The sequence below is a fragment of the Xiphias gladius genome, chromosome 14 (assembly GCF_016859285.1).
Source record: "Xiphias gladius isolate SHS-SW01 ecotype Sanya breed wild chromosome 14, ASM1685928v1, whole genome shotgun sequence".
In the NCBI taxonomy this organism is placed as follows: Eukaryota; Metazoa; Chordata; class Actinopteri; order Istiophoriformes; family Xiphiidae; genus Xiphias; species Xiphias gladius.
In genome coordinates, this window is record NC_053413.1 from 5,717,264 (window position 1) to 5,737,067 (window position 19,804).

General features: G+C 39.7%; 1 protein-coding gene across 1 annotated transcript; it reads left to right on the forward strand.

Moving 5' to 3' along the window:
- The first annotated feature begins 4,228 nt into the window (after nucleotides 1–4,228).
- On the forward strand, nucleotides 4,229–18,138 carry cop1 (COP1 E3 ubiquitin ligase). Its single transcript, XM_040144317.1, has 20 exons — nucleotides 4,229–4,960; nucleotides 5,102–5,161; nucleotides 5,858–5,955; nucleotides 6,825–6,889; nucleotides 7,025–7,144; nucleotides 8,646–8,714; nucleotides 8,904–8,963; nucleotides 9,402–9,481; nucleotides 9,760–9,823; nucleotides 10,239–10,353; nucleotides 10,941–11,076; nucleotides 11,205–11,348; nucleotides 12,946–13,054; nucleotides 13,474–13,555; nucleotides 13,688–13,804; nucleotides 14,668–14,785; nucleotides 15,222–15,346; nucleotides 15,651–15,811; nucleotides 16,115–16,159; nucleotides 17,025–18,138. Exons 1-20 carry the CDS (start codon nucleotides 4,614–4,616, stop codon nucleotides 17,040–17,042), a joined length of 2,133 nt encoding a protein of 710 aa, XP_040000251.1. The 5' UTR covers nucleotides 4,229–4,613; the 3' UTR covers nucleotides 17,043–18,138.
- Nucleotides 18,139–19,804: the final 1,666 nt, after the last annotated feature.

Sequence of the window (19,804 nt, forward strand, 5' to 3'; positions counted from 1 at the left end):
AAATATACTAAGTTACTTTCCACCCCTGCCCATGTCTTCTGAATGGGAGGCTCCTCTGTCAACCTAGCAGTGGATGAATGAGAGTGGAGGGGGAGCTGGGGCTGGAGGGGGGGTTGATCCTGCTACAGTAATGTACGTGTGTTTGATCTCCACCTTGTTACCCCTCACTCCCTCCCTCCCTCCCCCCCTCGTCTTGATCTATCTGTCTCACTCACTCATGCTCTGGCGCTCTTCCGTGGTGCAGCGCGGACAGGCACAACATCTGTCTCACACATGAAGGTGGGGGGGGGGGGGGGTTTCGAGCTTTTCATCATCCAAATGCGCTACCTGCTTTGCACCGGACTGGTGTCCGTGTGGGCCGAGTCCGGGCTGAAAAAAGCAGGGAGAGGCAGCATCAGGTGAGAGGGAGGAATGAAAGTAGGGGAGGTGTGAGGAGAAATATATGGATGGATATGATTTGATAATGGTACAACTGAAGGGGAAAATGCCATCAAATTATATTTTTAATTATTCTATTTTATCGATGTAGCTACATTAACAAATACAAAAATGCTCAAATAGTTAAATAATACAAAAAAAATAATATACTATATACAACTGGATACATATATACATACATGTACATATGCAGAAACACACAGACACAAACACAAGATTATTTAAATGCATTTCTGGCTTCCATATGTGTATTGCAGTGCAGGTCTCTTTAGGATAATAAAGTAGTTTTATGCCGCTTAACAAAAAAAAAGGCCAAACTCAAGCTCCACTTGCACACTTTTCTGGAGCTCTCAACCGCATCGGAGATTTTTGCTCAGTGTGCACAAACTCCGTCAGTTGAAGAAGACTGCGAGATATGGATGAGGGCCCCCCACCCCAGAAAAAAAATCCCATATGTGTACAACAGCCCGTATAGTCACTCATTGTCACGCAGCACCAGTTTCTACTAAGCGGCGGAGAAATAATACTAGATCTTTCATTTCACCCCTGCTTAGCCAGCAGAAGAGGTGACTCCGCAGGGCACAGTGTAACTGAATCTACCCTCAGTAATACCCCACACTGAGCATTGCACTCATCGTAGCATTATTCAATTTTTTGTGTGGTATAAATAAAAACGTGCATTTTAAGCAGCGTGGAATGCTTCAGCATCCTGGTCTTTTTTTTCTCCTCAAGCCAAACTGTGTTTTTGCTGCTTATCTTGTACGAATGTAATGTTTTGACTCTTGAAAAATACCTTGCAAACGGAAAAGTAGCTTTGGCAACCTGTGTGGGGCTCCTAACTCAAAAGACAGGTGTACGTACTAACATGTTTCAAGACACTGCAAACAAAATCTATACTATAAAAATATAGCTACCATGTACTGCCGCCCCAGACCTTTTGTGTTTTACCACTCGGGTATTTTAAAGCTTCCATCCTTTCGAAGGATTGATCTGGGCAGTTCATTCATGTATTTAATCGTGATGCATTATCACTCATTTTTCGTCCTCTATGCGGTCATTAAAAAAATTAACAGTGGCTGCCGTAGGCAGTTGTTGCTGCTCCACACCTTCATAAATGTTGCCTCTTTCTCTTCCCCCAGACCCGACTATTTCTTGTCAGACTCAATTTGCAAACAGGGCCCTGGCTCGAGGCTGGAGATGGAGATGGAGGAGGAGGCCGCTGGCAGTTATGGCAGGGGCCCCCGAAGGGGCAAAAAAAAACGGTTCCTAAAGAGTGGGAGGCAGGAATTCCACAATCCCAGCCTGCCTGACTGAGGGATCTGCCTGCTAAACATTCAGCTCTTTCTGCTGGCAAAGTGCCCTTTGAAATTCAGCTGCAACTGTGTTGGAAAAAAAAAAAAGAAACAAGAAATAGGAGGGGTGGGTTTTAAGAGAATGCAACAAAAAAAGGGAGGGAAAGGGAGGATGAAGGAGAAGAGACAGAAGAGAAAGAGAGGAAGAGAGCGATAGAGGGGTGCTCAGTGTGTGGTAGAGTGAGTGTGTGTGTGTGTGTGTGTGTGTGTGTGTGTGTGTGTGTGTGTGTGTGTGTGTGTGTGTGTGTGTGTGTGTGTGTGAGAGAGGTAGAGAGAGAGAGGGAGAAAGAGAAAGAGTATGAATGGGTGTGCTCCACTGGGGCCTCACCCCCCACTGTAAGGGACCTCCACAGATTATCCTTCATCTGAGCTTGTCGGTCTTGACCCCAGCAACCCTGAGGCCCGCTCTCTGTCTCCTCTTCTCCCTCTCTCTCTTCCACACACACTTTTCCTCACTCACTCACTCATTTGTATCTCCACACACCCTCATTATTTTCCGTGTCACTCACTCTTTCTCGTTTACCTCTCTGCCGCTCTGCTAACCTCCACTGCAACAACACTGCTGACCCTCCAGCTCCAGCTCCGCCCCGCCAACACCACCACCAAACGCATTCCCCAAACACACACCACACACACACACACAACCTGGTTCTCATTGAAAAAAAGGGAGACCCAATAGGAGAAAATCCAGGCTGATGTGCAGGACAAATGAGGAGGGGAAGAAAGAAGAAAAGGGGAGAAAGAAAGAAGGCAAGCTTTTCACTACCACTGGTATGAAATAGAAAGGGAGGAGGGAGAGGGGCTACAAACGCAAGACAGTGTATATACAGTACCGCAGGTGTTTTGCTCAAAGGGTCTTATTCAGAGTCAGCTGTTGCATGCGTGGAGTATTTAAGGTGTTCAGATTATGAGCTATAACTGATATTTGTGTCTGACGTTACCTGCAGGTCGCAGACTTTATCTTTTTTAGTATCTCTCTTATGTTTCCTATCTCTTCTATCACTCTGCACTGTTTGTTATTTTCATAAAACCCGGAAATCATATTTAAAGATATGGAGACCAGATATTTGACTAAAAAAAAAAAAAAATCCCAATATCTAGCTTTAAAAAATATCCATATGATCCATATTTTTTATATGTTTTAGTGTATTTATGAGACTGAAAAATGCAGAAATATTGAGTGTTCTTGTATTAGCACTTTGACTTTATTTCGAGTCACATTAAATTAAACCCAACATGATTGACCTTTGCAGCCCAGAGAAAGACATCTTACATGGTGGTCCTCTCCAGGGAAAATCTATTTACTCTTCAATGTATCCAGTAGTTTTCCTCTTGCTGAAAACCTTATTTCACATCCTAACTGAGCTCCATAATGCTACATATAAACTTCTTCCACAAACAAAAATATGGGAAAATCCATGTTGTGCGTGCCTTCATGGAAGACCCCTTATTTGCCCATGTGGAGGTAAAAATGGAAAAGCAAGTAGCAGGCTGGATAAACTGTGAGCATGAATACGTTAGTGCTCCTTAGGTCTTATTTGCAAAGCTGCAGGTGGATGCTTGAATGACATGACACTGTTTTTCTTGGCGCGATCACTGGCTGCACTTTGTGGATGTGACCTAGCAACTTGTTTTTGATGTAAAGGCAATATCATCTGGAAAAGAGGACAAACCTGAGGAGGCACGCTGTATTTCTGTGGTAGACTGAAATCATTATCATATTCTTAGAGTATTCCAAAAGGAACCCGTGTGTCTGTGTATGCTTTAAGGTAGATTCAATATCCTGGGGTATAGTTATAATGTTCACATTATTTTTTGAAAGGAACTTGTCATTTTCATGCGATATGTAGCTATCACGTTTGCTCTCAATAGTGACAAGTCTTCTCTTGACCTTTTGGTTGTCAATTTGCTGATACATCGGTCTATTATTATATACTGGATATTGATTAAATGCAACATCATTGATATATGGCATCTTTTGATTTGAATGACTAAACGTAAAGAGAATGAACTTTCCATCTAAAACTACCGTTATCAGGATGACTTTTAAAAGCAAAAGGTGAACCTTGAGCCCGAGAACTTCTAGCCTGTGCACTGGGTGACCTTAACAAGAAAATGTAGTGCAAAATGCAAAACAACGGCCCTACAATAAACGTTCCTTCTTGTTTTTGTTAAGACTAATATTTTACTCGTCTGGGTGCGGACTGGAATTTTACGGCTGTAGGCTGTTGTTTGAGTCGGTGTATTGGATTCCTCATCTGTGACAAAATAAAAGGTCCATTTAATCGTCTGAGCTTTTAACGGCATCGGATGCAGATCATCACAAATAAACCTCTATGCTCATGATTTCATTATCCAGTTTAGTTAGATACATTGAGGGGGAAAGTAATGAACCGAGCAGTAGTTAAACTGTAGTCAAACTCCTTCTCGCTAGGGGGCAGTAATTGAAATCAAAAAGGACACTGGCTACCTGGGTAATCGAGGAAACTCAAGCGATTCCTGTCCGTAGCTAACAGTAGCTAGCCGGCTAATCTCCCGGACAACGCAGTTGTGGTTGTTTTCGTCCGTTTCACTGTTCATGTCTTTTTGCCTCTTGTAGTACAGTGACTTTCTAATACGCCGTCAGTGACAAAAGTGAGGCGGACTCCAAAGGACAAGTTTAAATACGCTGGATGTTTGGGCACTGTTGCTTTCTCCCAGGATGCTAGCATATAAGCCAGCCACCTAGCTAGCCAACCTGCTAAAGCAGCCGAAATAGCAACACTGTCCGGATGCTTTGAGCAGCAACGCAGCGGATTTCGGGGAGTTTCTCGTCGGCCTTGCATGATGTCAAGCAACCGGTCACAGCAAAGCGCTGGTGGCGCAAGTTCAGTGCCCAGCACCAGTAGCAGCAGCAGCAGCACAGGAGGCACTAATGGTGGCGGTGGGAGCAACGCCGTCACAAGTAATGGTAACAATTCTGGAAACGTTGTGCCAACCCGGACCTTGGCAGCAGCCGGCGAGGGTGGCTTGTCGGTGCCAACTTTGGCCGCCGTGCCGTCGTCCCGGGCTTTTGCTTCTTTGAGCAAACCCTCGGCGTCTTCAGGCAGCAGAAAGAAATCCCTCCACCAAGCACCTTTATACAACGGCCTCTTGAATTCATACGAAGATAAAAGCAACGATTTTGTCTGGTTAGTTTTCTCTGGAGTGAAGCGCTTTTGGAAAATGTTCTGTGGTTGCAGGGGTATTGAAAGCTAAGTGTTGCTGTTGGAAAAGTTTTGAGAGCCGAGTCCCGACTTGCACTTAACACGGCTTTTTGTCTGCTTTTCCAGTCCAATATGCTTCGAAATGATAGAAGAGGCACACATGACAAAGTGTGGGCACAGTTTTTGGTAAGTGTTCAGTCGTGACAGGGGCACCGGGATAGGTGTTTAAAAAGAAAATATTGCGGGCCCTCGTTTGTGAGATTGTCAGAAATAACAATTAATGTGAAATGCCAGTTTTTGTCAACAAAAATAATGGTGCACATTATGTGTATCAGTGATACTTACAGGTAGGGATGCAGGAAGCCACTACTTTCTTCTCCTCCACCTGTTCAGCAGTTTACCCAACTCCTAAACTAATCTTTGCTATAAAAAGTGGAAAACAAATGGTTTGTTTAAGAGTTTTCCACTTCAACAAACCAAAGCCAGTCTTTGCATCGTTGATAAATGCCCTTGCTATGCCCTCGCAAATATATAATATTGTAGTTGGAAGATTTAGTCTGAAAATGTGGCATGAATTATGAGACTGCATGTGTGCATACGGATGGAGTTGCTACCAGTTGTTAATTGAACTAATTTAAACAAAAGCAGTGCAACAAAAGGGTGAAACATTTTCTGAAAACCTTCAATGTGCAAAAGCAGTATGAGAATAGACTGTGTCACACTTGCCTGTGCATGGCATGGTTTCTTTCAGACTTTCAGCACAGTTAGGTGTAACTTAACTTCATTACTGCTAAGTCAGTCTGGCACAGTGTTATTTTGTTCTCATTTCTTTGCACAGGCTCAGTTATTTCCACAGTACTCAGTTCTTTCTCCTTCCTACAGTTTCAAGTGTATCCGCCAGAGCCTTGAGGACAGCAACAGATGTCCCAAGTGTAACTACATTGTGGATAACGTAGATCAGCTTTACCCGAACTTTCTTGGTAGGTATTAAGATTTAGAAGGTTGAGGTCTTTCTTATATGTAAGATGACCTTTGCTCTTTCCTGTGTTCACGTAATGATCCGAAAAAAGAACCTCTGAAATGGAAATATTTTCATAGCGATGGTCCGATTAACACACGGATTTGCGTGTTGACACACAGTTGTTTTGTCTCATAGTTCACATCCATTGTAGTGTACTGTAGAATAATCTTAAAATCAAATTATTTTAACGTATTTATCTGAGATTTACATAATTTTTAATACTACTATAAAATAAAAGGGAAATTCTGTATATTTTATTAAGTTAAAAAGTGAATGAAGATGAAGGTCTGCAATAGTATGAAAACCTCTTGTGTCATCGGGACTTAAACATGTCAGTGAGAAATATTTGACCAAATACACATGTTGTGATGCTCAAATCTCATATTGAGGTTGCCCCTACAGGTTTTGAGCATTAACTGCCATTCAAGGCTTAGAAAAGGCCTTACTAGGAATCTCAGTGGATCGCATGCTAATATGGATTTAAATTCCAGAAGACTAGAACATTGGGTGAAATGTGGAGTTCACTTATAGATTGCTTGGTGTATGTTCTAGCATCTTGAAGAGGATGGACTCCAGCAAAAAGTACATAACTCAGCCATCATCGTAATGAAACCTTTAGTGGTATTATTATTGGCTGTTTTTTTTTTTTTTTTTAAAACCATGGTATGTCAACTGTAACAACTAAACTGCCTTACCCAAAGTGTCATCGTTCTACTATTTTAAGTGACACCATGACAGTGTTTCTGTCACTTACTTACATTTCTTTTTCACCTTTCTCATTTACCTCCTTCCCCACCACGTACTCCACCTCACCCCACTGTGTTCCAGTAAATGAACTGATTCTTAAACAGAAACAAAGGTCGGAGGAGAAGAGACTAAAATTAGATCATCCTGTAAGTACAACAAATACAGAACTGCTTTGTTTCTCCTTTTCTATGGCTCCTTCAAACTCTTACACTCTGATTTCCACTCTCGCCTTACGAGAGAGATCGATTTATTTGTTACTGATCGGTGTCTCTGACTCCCAGAATGGGTCCAGGTGGCAGGTCTTCCAGGATGTGTTGAGTCCTGACCAAGAGAACTTGGACCTGGCAAATGTCAATCTGATGCTGGAGCTCCTGGTTCAGAAGAAGAAGCAGCTTGAGGCGGTAAGTAAGGGGTTAAGGGTGATCAGACAGCATTTAATATCCTTTTTTTTGTTTTATTTTTTTGCATTTTAGCTGTTAAGCTTCACCTAGGGATGTGCAGTATTCCATGATAAAAGGTATAATGATTTATATTTGCGTCACAGTCGACTCATAATATATAATTCAATGATAAAGGAGGAAGATACAGAGTCACTTACTAAATGCAAGATTCACAGGAGTTAATTGGGGTTAAGAATTAAGCTTGTTGGCAAAAAATGTCCATATTAATTTGCAAAAATTATTTAGGCAATGGTAGTAGGTTACAGTGAAAAATGGGCAGCACACTCAGTGGTTAGAAATGTTGCCTCACATCAGGAAGGTCCTGGGTTTTAATCTGTTTGCATGACCATGCATCACTGCACAGGATACGTTTTGAAACATAATCCCTTATCTTGACAGTGAGAATGAAAATATTCAGTAATATAAAAGATAGAAGATTCAAAAATGTGAAAAAGGGTTTTTTGTGGGGGGGGGTTTCTGTAGGAACATTGTAATGGATGTTTTTGAGCATGACAGTAGGCACTTAGCTAGATTTTATACAGTCTGAGGCGATGGTTTAGTAGTGGCAAACAACAAACATTGAACAGCATCCAAAATATATGAACAACTTTAAATATTTGTCCCGTTTTAGTCTGTGTCAATCAATTTGGGAGTGATAGCAGGTTCGAATCCTGCCTTTCAAATTTTGGAGCTGGGGCTGCTCTCTTGTTTTCATCAGGGGCAGTGTCTTAAAACAAACCTGCAGTGGTTGTTTTAGCTCACCTCTTCTGGTGTTTGTGTTAGTTTAGACCACATAAAGAAATGGCCAAATATGGGCATCCGTCCAACATATAACATGACTTCTTGTCCTCCAATCATTTTCCTTTGATAACGAGAAACTTGTAGCCACCGTTGTCAACGTTTGTCTTCTAGCACCTGTAAACTGTTGGTTTTGGGATTGTTTGCTGTAGTTGAATAAAATAACATATTTGCTTCTGTAATCTCTGCCTCCTTTTGCTAAGAAGAGAAATGAGATGAGCACTTTCAGGTGTCATGGTGGTGGTGTTTGTTTTAGATCAAACATTCTCATCTCCCCAAGTGTCTAAAATTTTCATTAAATGACTCCTGCAACTGCACACATCTACATATCAGTTTAGTTTGCACCGCTTTCCCTTGACTAGAAGCAAAAATGCAGAAAAAAATGACTGTTTATGTATGTCGATGTGAATCTAAGAATGTGTGTATTTGAGATGACAAGTCGGGACCTGTAGAATTACATTTCTTTATCATTTATGCTCTTCCTAGCAAAAAACAGAATTAAAATGAACACATTGAGGGACCAGAGCTTCAGCAATCAACACGTTTTCCACTGTGGACTAAAAAATTTTATACTAGCTTATTTTTTTTTTTTTTCGGATAAGCAAAGGTGTTCTGTGGGTTAACTTTTATTTGTGTGTGATTATGTTCTTTGTCTCTCCATTAGGAATCTCAAGCAGCTCAGAGACAGATCCTCATGGAGTTCCTTAAAGAAGCCAGAAGAAACAAGAGAGAGGTGTCATTGTTTTTATATACGTGATTTAAAACGTAACCATTCAGAGCTCTCAAAGAGCAGTCAGTTGACTATTGGAGAAAACTCTACCTTTTTACGATTTTAATTACTTGTAAAAAAAATCTATGTTATGATTCTTTTTTAAAAAGGCCACAGGCAGGAATACTTATGTGTTTCTGTCTCTGTCAACAGCAACTAGAGCAACTACAGAAAGAGCTCAACTTTCTTGAAGAGGACATTAAGCGTGTTGAGGTAAAGAAACAGAACTTATCACCCACTTGCATAGTACAAACCTGAAGTCTTGAAATTATGAGGTGTGCCTCTCCAGGGAGACGTGAGAAAGTTGTTCAGGGGTGTCGTGGAGGGAGAAACGTGGTTCAAAGATACATGAAGCATGAGGTGAAAGGGACAGATGCATATTGGTGTTCTAGAAACAACGGGAAGTTAGTTATTGTAGTTTGGCCCACTTCTAAATATGGTCAGCAGTTGCAGCAGTGGCTTGTGACACAGCTCATGAAGGCAGTTAACGTACTTTAAAACCCTTACAGCCCGACAGCAGAAGTTTGTGTCAAAATTCATGACTCAGGCAACTGAACACACGGACATGATACACATACTTTTATTTTCTGAATCAGGAAAATAAGCTTGAGATAGACAGACACATTATTTTATTTTTGTTTAAATTTCCAGGAAATGAGCGGGCTGTACTCTCCAATGATGGAGGCAGAGTGTACGGTGCCTAATGTCGAGGCTCCCTCACCAGCACCCAGGTACAGCTGAGCAGCTCTGTGTTCTAACAAATTACACCTGTAAAGGAAATGAATCCATCAGCATCACAGCCACAAGCACCTTCTTAGAAATAGAAAATCATTCCCAGTACAGATGTGAGCTTACTGATGACAATGTTTGGCTTTTGCTCTATAATAACTACTATATCTGTATGAAGCAGCTACTTAGCTAAACATATAAAAGCACATACATGCTGTGTAGTCCAGATGTTTGGGCATCATTGTATAATGTGCCTTTTGTCCGTCTCTTTGTTGAGCAGCTGTAGTAGTATTATTGAGCCACCAGACTACAGCCAGCCTCCAGGATTTGGTGGAACAACCCAGGTAAGTCAGAAACACACATGCTGTCTGGATGATCGTTGTTTTTTTTGTAATCCTGTTTGAAAGTAGCGCCTCTTATTTTCATTATCTTTTTAAATTTGAATGGAATTGTGTAAGTATTTATTTGCAGATCTCCTAATAGAAATGTTGTTGTTTTTTTATGGATGCAGGCCATTGGTTTTGCCTGAAAGGAGTAGGAGAAAAAGTTCCTCATTGATTTCTAAAAAATCTTTGTACACAAGTTTCTGATATTAAACTAAGGGCCTGTCAATTTAGGTATATATTTTATTATAATGTTACCAAAAAAATCACGCATGTTCTCAGTAAAACTATAAATAAGTTTTAAGAGAATAAATGTAAACATGAGTTGAGCACTGATTTGACTGCAATCTTAACCACTTGGCTATGTTTTTTCCAGGGAAAACGACAGACCTGGTACAACAGCACCCTGGCGTCAAGAAGAAAAAGGCTGACAGCTCATTTTGAGGATCTAGAACAGTGCTACTTCTCCAACAAAATGTCACGCATCACAGGTACTAATCCTGCAGAGAATGGTATCATGCTCTCGCAGTTGCTACAACTGAAGTTCGGTCAGATAAGTATCTGTTGTTCTGATCCTGTACTGATAATTTGAGAAACGAGTTCAATGGAAGATGTACATGAGTAAGGCTTCATTTCAAAGAATAGTGTCTGTCACTTCAGAGGATGGATGAATGTTAGTGTCTGTCTCACCAAAGTGTTACTGCTAAAGTTAATATTTCTTTAAATGAAGACCACATTTACCACAAACTCAGCTTCTTGCTATCATAGATATTTTTCTGGTGAAAAGTCTCAGCTCTTAACTTGGAAGAGGGACACCATCGTTCTGATTTGTGCTGCAAAGCAATTCAGCAGGTTTCCAGATAAATCTGATAATAATGGTACAAACTCCAAAATGGTCTTCTTTGTTCTTGGATATTATATGAATGTAATGACAATTTATTTATGTTAAAATGTGGCAGAAAGCTTGCTCAACATTCAGTATGGTTATATTCTCTCTTTTTTCACAGCATATAGTAAGTTCGTGTCCCCATTGCTCCTTGTAAAGGCCATATTAACAGTGTGTTTCTGGTGTTTTTAGATGAGGGCAGGAACCTGAACCAGCTGGATGATTTTATGGAGTGTTTGTCCAAGTTCACTCGCTACAACTCTGTGCGGCCGCTGGCCACCCTCTCATATGCCAGTGACCTCTATAACGGCTCCAGCATTGTCTCCAGGTATGAAAAGAAACAGACTAAACTTGTATTGTCTTACAATACAGAAAAATGTTTTTTTTTTTGTTTTTTTAGTGTGATCTTGATCAGGCCACTAACTATTTCTGACTGTGTTCTCACTTCTGTTTCAGTATTGAGTTTGACCGAGACTGTGATTACTTTGCCATTGCTGGTGTGACCAAGAAGATCAAGGTGTTTGAGTACGGCACTGTGATCCAGGATGCAGTGGATATCCACTACCCTGTCAACGAAATGACCTGCAATTCCAAAATCAGGTAGGGGAAATAATTTCTTCTTACACTGCAGTGTTTGCAGCGGCTCTGGTATCTTTGTAACGTGTGGGGTATTCCAGAAAGCAGGCTTAACAAACCTTGACTTTAACCCTGAACTCTGAGTTGACCAACCTTGATGTGAGGAGCTGAGTATCTGCATTCTATCAGTGGTGAAAAACTCACTGCCCCTGCTGACAGCAGATTTCTGTGAGATGTTTCTCCTTTGGGTCAGCCACCAAAAAGAAAGACTGGATGAAACAGAAAAAAGAGACTGACCGGCCATCTGTTGCTAATATCGATCATTCACGCTATGAAAGATTATTTGTGAATATGTAAAAATTTCTCACTGACTGGAGAGTTTACTTTTACATGATGGCATCTAAATAAATGCACTCCGTCTCTCATGCTCGCCATCACTAGCACTGTCTCTGTCCCTCTCTCTTTTGCAGTGGAATCAAATGAATGAACCTATTTTAACTTACTTTAAAAGTTTATTTTTTTTGTTTTATATCTTACCTTCTCTGAATGCTTTTTTTGAATGTGCAGTTTGTTTTCACATTTGTTTCTTTTTTGGATAATTTTTTTTGTCCAAAGTTTTCAATGAGGGAGGAAATTGTGGAAAACCCATTGTCTTGTAACTTCAAAGCATTTCTTGTGGGGATCTTTTAAAGTAGAGTCGGCATGTTCCATCATCTGGTTTCATCAGTCAGACCAGCCATAAAATGAGAAATTATCATTCATTGATCAGTGTCTTATGTGTTGAAATCTTCACAACCATTTTTTAAATATAGTACAGTGATTACTGAAGTAATGTATGGTAAATGTTTCAGTGCAGGGGACCAGATTGACAACCTGACAGTTGTCTTAATGTCCAATGAGTCACACTGTTATAAAGACAGACAGTGTATAGATTTTATTCTGAGCTGAGGATGAATCCATGCTGTGTAGCCTAGTACTTGAAGGACAGAGATCACTGTCTCTGGTCTTACATTGATGACTGATTGATCATAAAAGTGGTAACGTTAGTAAAGATAGGCCTTGGGTAAAAAACTAATGTCCATCTGGGATTTTGGTTCTTTTCCTTCCCACGTAAACTTCTGCGGATAAATGCAATCCATATCAACTATACTGACTCACAGGTAAAATCATCTCAGGTTGTGGAACAGAAAACCCAGAGTTTCCCTCATCTCAACTCTGAATTTTCACCAAACCCGCTTTCTGGAATTCCCCGTTTGAGAAACTGTTTGTTTCAACAAAGATAATGATGAAGACAAAATCTGCAGACCCCTGCAGCACTGGTTTCCACAGTTCCACAATTAAAATTCTTTTGATTAGTACATGGTGTGACAAAACATTTTACAGCCCATGATATGACTAAAAAGGAAAACGAATGTATCCGTATTACTGTTTTACTCGGCCATGAGTTGTAGTGTTGCACAGGCCTCATCCAACGCCAGATCCAACGCATCTTTAATACAATACTCTTTCTGTGAGTTGTAAAAACGTACTTATTCAGAATAGTTCTCGAAACCAAGGTCTGAGTCAAAAGACATAGTGACTCACTGTGAACCGAAAGTGATCCCAACCTTGTTTGTTGTAGCTGTATCAGCTGGAGCAGCTACCACAAGAACCTTTTAGCCAGCAGTGACTATGAAGGTACCGTCATCCTATGGGATGGATTCACCGGCCAGAGGTCCAAAGTCTATCAGGTAGGATACACAGGTCTTAGAGCATCACTTTTTTGTGATAAGGGGTCAATTTCAAATCTTTATGGGAATTATCATTAAGGGCTCAAGGTTTCAAAGTCTTTATCGTCTTTATACAGACTTCATATGCACAGGGCAACAGATTACACTATGCAACAATATTCTTACTTCGCAATCTCTCTGCATTGCTGTTGTTATTAAGTATAAATAATAAAAGTAGTTTAGAGTACATTTTAAAAGGAGACACAAAAATAACTATCTGGTTTATGGAGTTAGAAATAGAGTTAAAAATGCACTTGTGCTGAAAGAGAACAAGAAGGATAAAGCAGTACAGCCTCATGGGTTGCTTGGTTTAAACTATCCATTTTATCAATAATGTTTGTCATGACACCTTTTCAAGGTTTCCTCTGCTTTCTTGTCAGGAACATGAAAAAAGGTGTTGGAGTGTTGACTTCAATCTGATGGACCCCAAGCTCTTAGCTTCTGGTTCTGATGATGCTAAAGGTAACTGAGGAATCCTATGTCTGACAGGTTTTCAGACTTGGATTATCTTCAAGCTTTCCAGCCTCTGTTACTCCCTACTTTTATCCAGGGTCAAATGTTCTCTTGTCTGTTTTTTTTTTTTTTTTTTTTCAGTGAAGTTATGGTCAACCAATCTTGACAACTCAGTGGCCAGCATTGAGGCAAAGGCCAATGTCTGCTGTGTCAAGTTCAGTCCAACCTCCAGATATCATCTGGCCTTTGGCTGTGCAGGTAAGATTAAGACTGGTTTTATGTTGTGAGTGTCAGGTTTCTCTTGTCTTTGCCTTCATTTTACTGTTGGTTGTGGACAAAATTAATGCAAACATGCAATTGTGAGAAATTTGGATATTTCCAAAAAATAGCAGTTATTTTTTTTCTTCTCAAATTTCTAACCTACATGTTACCAACATGCCACATGGGAATGCACTTTAAATTCCCTAACATGGTCTATAAGCAGATTTACAGGTTACGTTACAAGGTCAGAACCAGGCCTAACAATCAGCTTATTTTTTTTTTTTAGATGTTAAAGGTCCATACTGAGTTTTAAAAAAAAAAAAAAAAAAAAAAAAAGATGATCTGGTCAGGGCACCAGCTGTCTCCTGTCAAAATCACAGGCAAAGAAACTTGTTTTTCTTCCTTTGAGATGCATCATCATTGTTTCATTTTGACCCTGCAGTTTTTCCTTGTAGACCACTAATTTATTTCATGGTCACGCAGACTCTGGTGGTCCAGACAAACTTCTGACAACTATTTATTACTCTCCCAAAGGAAAAGTAAGAATTAGAAATATTGTGTTGTACATAGAAACAATCCTTCAAGAAACTAAAATTGGATGAAGAAAATTGAATTGATTTTCCCTGGCTTATTTACCCCATCCCGTGTCTCTGCGGTCCAAGTCCACAAAGTCTGAAAAAAGAAACCCTTCCTCGACCTTGGAGTTGTTGGTTTCAAAGACATTGGACCATCATTTCACCATGGCTGCCTGCCTTGGTGGTTACTTGATATAGCTGACACTGAGAAATCTTTCCAGTTATGAAGGACACCTTGCTCACATACAAGTTTTTTTGTGTGTTTTTTGTTTTTTTTCTCCCCAGACCACTGTGTCCACTACTATGATCTACGCAACACTAAGCAGCCAATCATGGTGTTTAAAGGCCACAGGAAGGCCGTGTCCTACGCCAAGTTTGTCAATGGAGAGGAAATTGTTTCTGCGTAAGTCAGTTTAGCCTTATTTCTTATTTTGAGCAGTGGGGTTTGGAAATTATTTTTTTAAACAATGTATAACATCAGAAATTTTTTTTCTGCAGTTTTGAATATTTAATTATACCATGCTTAATTATAATCCATTTAGATTCCTGCTACAAAGACACTCTAACACCATTTAATATGTACTTTTTTACATCTAATATCCCTAAACTGTTTTATTTGAAATGACAAAGACACTTGGGCTGATATTTTTTTAATGGCTCATTTGTTTTCTTCTCTTTTCTAAACTATAATTAAAATAACCAGATTTCAAGAAAAATGTTTGGATTGATGGGATAGCAAGTTCTAACACACACTACGGACATGCAGTTTCCACTTGTCTTATCACCACATGCCCTTCAGTTGTGGACTTGTTATGTATTTATGCCCTTTTAATTGGCAGTTCAACAGACAGTCAGCTGAAGCTGTGGAATGTCAACAAAACCCACTGTCTGCGCTCCTTCAAGGGTCACATCAATGAGAAGAACTTTGTAGGCCTAGCTTCCAATGGAGACTATGTTGCCTGTGGTAAGCATTTACTTTGAATAAGACTATACCGGCCATGTTGCATGATAATCTGTATTGCAGCATTTCTTTGATGTGGGTTTAGCAATGCGTCGGCATCATTGCATGAAATGTTGAAGTCTAGAAGACAATCTGAAGCTGCTCACTGTGGCTACATTATGACCAGATTTCAAACTCATTTCCTATTTGCATAGGCAATAATAAAAACAAATACTACTCTGAAAATAATTGCAAATAAAAAAAAAATCACCTTTTATGTGTGTGTGTGTGTGTGTGTGTGTGTGTGTGTGTGTGTGTGTACGTACAGGCAGTGAGAACAACTCGCTGTACCTTTACTACAAAGGACTTTCCAAGACACTGTTAACATTCAAGTTTGACACAGTGAAAAGTGTCCTGGACAAGGACAAGAAGGAAGACGACACCAACGAGTTTGTCAGTGCTGTCTGCTGGAGGGCCCTGCCTGATGGAGTGAGTTCACCTCATTATTACACTGTTGTTGGTTTTGATATATAATACAAGGAATATTACACCAACTAGTTTGTACCCCTACTAACCAGATGAACTCAGAACCCATTTCCATCTCTATGCTTTTGGTAAGATTGAAAGGTGTGTGAGCCATGAAAAGGAAAAATTAAGTTCTCTTAAATATGTCTTGAACCAAATTGTACAATTTAATCCAAATATACAGTTATACTAATTGTTCTATAGGTAATTAACTATCCATGCAGCAACTTCAATAAGGTGTTTTATTAATGATACTTTGTTTTTCAGGAGTCAAATGTGCTGATTGCTGCAAACAGTCAAGGAACAATCAAGGTTTGTATCTTGAAACATACTAATAACCACAGGCCCACTCTATGAGATGCCAGACTGTTGTCATAGACTCCAGTCAAGGTATCATGCCTCGTTAGAACTGAATCAGTTGGTCGATTGATAAGATAGCAACTGTCTTGATAAGAGAATGTTTGACATTTTTGAATGTTTGACATTTTTGCTTGAAAAATGACTGAAATGATGAATTGATCATTTTCAGTTAACTTTCTGTCAACTGTCAGTCTTTTCAGATCTAAAACAATAGCAACCTGGTCTCAGTGTGCAATGCCTCGGACAACTGTTCGCAGTCGAAATACAGAGAAAGTACTGTATACGTAAACTGTCATTTCTGGAATCTTTGAGTAGTAAAAAGGAAATGCAATTCGCCATCATTGTACAGGGTGACGGCAGGGAATTCAGCAGCAGAGAATTCAAAACCTTACTACATCATATCAAAATAATCTGCATGGCTGGATACCACAAGAGTTGATTAGGAATTAGTATCTTTTTGTGATCTGGGTTAACTGCACCCTTATATTGTCTCAAAATGGAGGTGACTGTGTGGTGAAACGGGTGCTTTTAAGGGTACATGTCCAGTCTATGTTGTATACAGAACAGAGCAAGCATGATTTTCCTGCTTAATGTATTCACTTAGTCTGTATTATTAAAGTTAAAATTTCATTTAACTTACATTAACGTGTTAAAACGGGCCTTCAAATCCCTTTTGTTACCTTTTATCAATAAAGATAGAGCTTTCAGTATTACCTGTCAAAGCAATGACTGCACTCATCCTATTTTTTTAAGTCTTTGTTTCCAGCGACCGCAAGCTGAAGCTAAAATAACAGATCTATCTTTTCTCTCCACACAGGTACTTGAGCTCGTCTGAACGCCCACTGTTTCTGCTGTGGGTTATAGAAATACCATCAGCCTCTCTTTGTTCGGTAGAGGATCAGTCTGGGGCAGGAATTAGGATGCCCGCCAAAACCGGCAGAGCCGAAATAAACTGAACCTGTCTTATTTTAACGAGCTACACTTTTTTTGGACAGCAGTAAAGACTTTGGACCAGTACATCAGTATAGCAGGAGAAGATGTGCTGTCATTTTACAGCAACAAAACGAGGACCTAGTTTGGGCAAAGAATGGAACAAGAGACTTTAGAAAGCATTTTTGTTTATCAGCTACAATAGAACACCTCTTTATGGTTTTAGGTCAAATCAAAACTTGTACCTTTTTAATTAAGCAGTTGCTCTTGAGGGTACATCCAGCCAAACGCTACTTAGTGTGATGCATTTTCCCTTTTAAAGGCCAAAGCACAAGATAAAATGACATGCAAAAATGATGTCTTTACGTGAAGCTTTTAACCCCCCCCCCAATTGTTTGTCAACTTCCTGTTTTTCCCCCCTTTATGTGTACTTTTGTGTTTTTCAGATTGGGAGAAACCAGTTTTAATAAATATGACTTGAATTTCATTCTGTCAAGCGTATCGTCAGTTCATTTTCTGGCTTAAGAGTGCAGAACGTGAGATAGTGTATGGAAGTCAAGGAAGACCAATGATCTATGGAAATGTTGAGAAACTGCTGATATTTCTGTTACTATCAGAACAAAATGAGATTTGACATGTTTGTAATCACAGCGATTCTCATGTAACTTAAGGCATTGATTTGCAATGCTACATCGAACTGGAATTTATTTTTTCCATGTATGTGAGCTATTTGTTGCTTGTTGAAAAATGAAAACCTCAGAATCATATTTTGTTCTTTTAAAGTAGCAATGGAGTTTCTTTTCACATACTGTAGGTTAAAACATTTGATCTAAACTGAGCTGCATTGTAACGTCAGGCAACTGCTGTCAGTTTTTGTGGAGTGGTGAACCATGACACATCGAGGGGATTTGGTATACACCACCAAGACCTACCTATTTTATGATAACTGAGTGAGAGAGGTGTTTTGTATTTGTATAACTGAATAAATTATTTCCAAACAATTTTGTCATGTTTGGTCATATTTTTTTACTTGACATTTTCAGCATTGTAAGGTTTCTCCCGAGCGTACTTATATGACTGAGTTACGTGTTTACTGTTGGCAATGGGGTCTCACATGGGGTGTTTAAACCGTCTGTTAAATGCAAATCTGTTAAAACTTCAATCTCCCAGAAAACATCCGTATTAGCTGAAACACCAAAGAGCCACAGAATGTTGTCTTTACTCTGGGGCTGTTACATGTTGTGTGAAACGTACTGCAACAGGCATCCATTGTGGCTCTTTACTCAGGAAATTTCACGCTGTCTTCAGAAATGACATGATAAACAGGGAAAAGGGGATTCGCAATCTTAAAATCCGTGTTCATTAATTAATGGCCTCGAGCTCATTAAGAAGCAGAATTTCATTTATTTACCATGCATTTAACATTTAATAATTTCCTAAAAAAAAATCTTTTGCAATTCGTTTGCAGTAAATTGAGGTAGTCATGATATGTCAATCATTTCGAGCTTGTACGTTTACAATTGAGTAGTTTGAAATCTTAAAACTATTAATAAAAATGATAAAGATGTATATAGGCTTTTTTCTCAGCAGACATTTTGACCTGTAATAGAAGGAAAAGGTGATTCTTAGTAAGCCATGATGGTGTGACCATGAGCCAGCAAGCACAACATCAGGACCCTGAAACTGAAGCAAGCCAAATGAAATTCAGCCATTATTGACAACGCTGTGAAATCTCCACATGTCTAATGTGGAACAAGGCCTATTGTCCGATTCTACAATACAAGTAAGAATTTGAGGGAGATGTCAGTTAGTCAGTCTGTGCACACATGCAAAGTTCCAAGAAGAGGCCTATTCAGGAACCACAAGTGAAAATACCTGAGTGAGTGAAAAATGGCTAAGACCTCTGCTCAGGTTGGAGTTGGGTACAACTATGCAGGAAATTATGTGAGGTCACTAAACTTCTTATAAGAATAATATTATAGGATATAAGAAGAAGTTATAAATAGGCCTTATTTACAGTAGATACTTTGGCTTATGGTAGGGAAAGTACAACTGTTAGTAATTACATTAACGATGACTGTTTTATTCAAGAGTCCCAGTAGGATGTGAGGGAGAGCCCGCATGCAGATGCCAAGACTCTGAAACCAAACTACATGGAATGGTCATCATGTCCGCATAGCAGACTCCAGGAAAGGGGCCTCTCCCAGATTGGGACCGGTACCTATTTGATTGGACCCCGCACCTCCTTTGTAGCTATCAAAATCTCTGTTTAAGCTTAAAGTATCTATAGAAAAATACAAAAAAATACAAAAAAAAAAAAAATGATTGGCCGAGATAGATGTGATTATTGCTTAGCTGTTGTCCAATGTGCTCCAGGCGTTGCATAGTCGGACTGGCCATCGGGCATACCGGGACAAATCCCGTCGCGCAGCCGCATCGGTGAGCCTGTGGAGCATTGACAAATCCAACACGTTTTCACGGCCATGTCAGTCTCTTCACCTGCCCTCTCTGGTGCGCAAGAGAGCGTGCTACGTCAAAAATACTGGAGAAAACATTCACTTTGTCCAAAATATGAGATAAGAAACCCGGCTAACAAGGTACAATGTTAACAGACCAAATTATGGTGTACCAGTTGACATTGCTGACATTGAAAATCAGAATGAGATA

Excerpts from the sequence above, each read along its gene's own strand:
- cop1 (XM_040144317.1), top strand. The coding sequence starts at position 4,614 with ATGATGTCAAGCAACCGGTCACAGCAAAGCGCTGGTGGCGCAAGTTCA. Across the intron at positions 7,145-8,645 it reads AGAAGAAGCAGCTTGAGGCG|GAATCTCAAGCAGCTCAGAG; the intron begins GTAAGTAAGGGG and ends TCTCTCCATTAG. Across the intron at positions 9,824-10,238 it reads GATTTGGTGGAACAACCCAG|GGAAAACGACAGACCTGGTA; the intron begins GTAAGTCAGAAA and ends TGTTTTTTCCAG.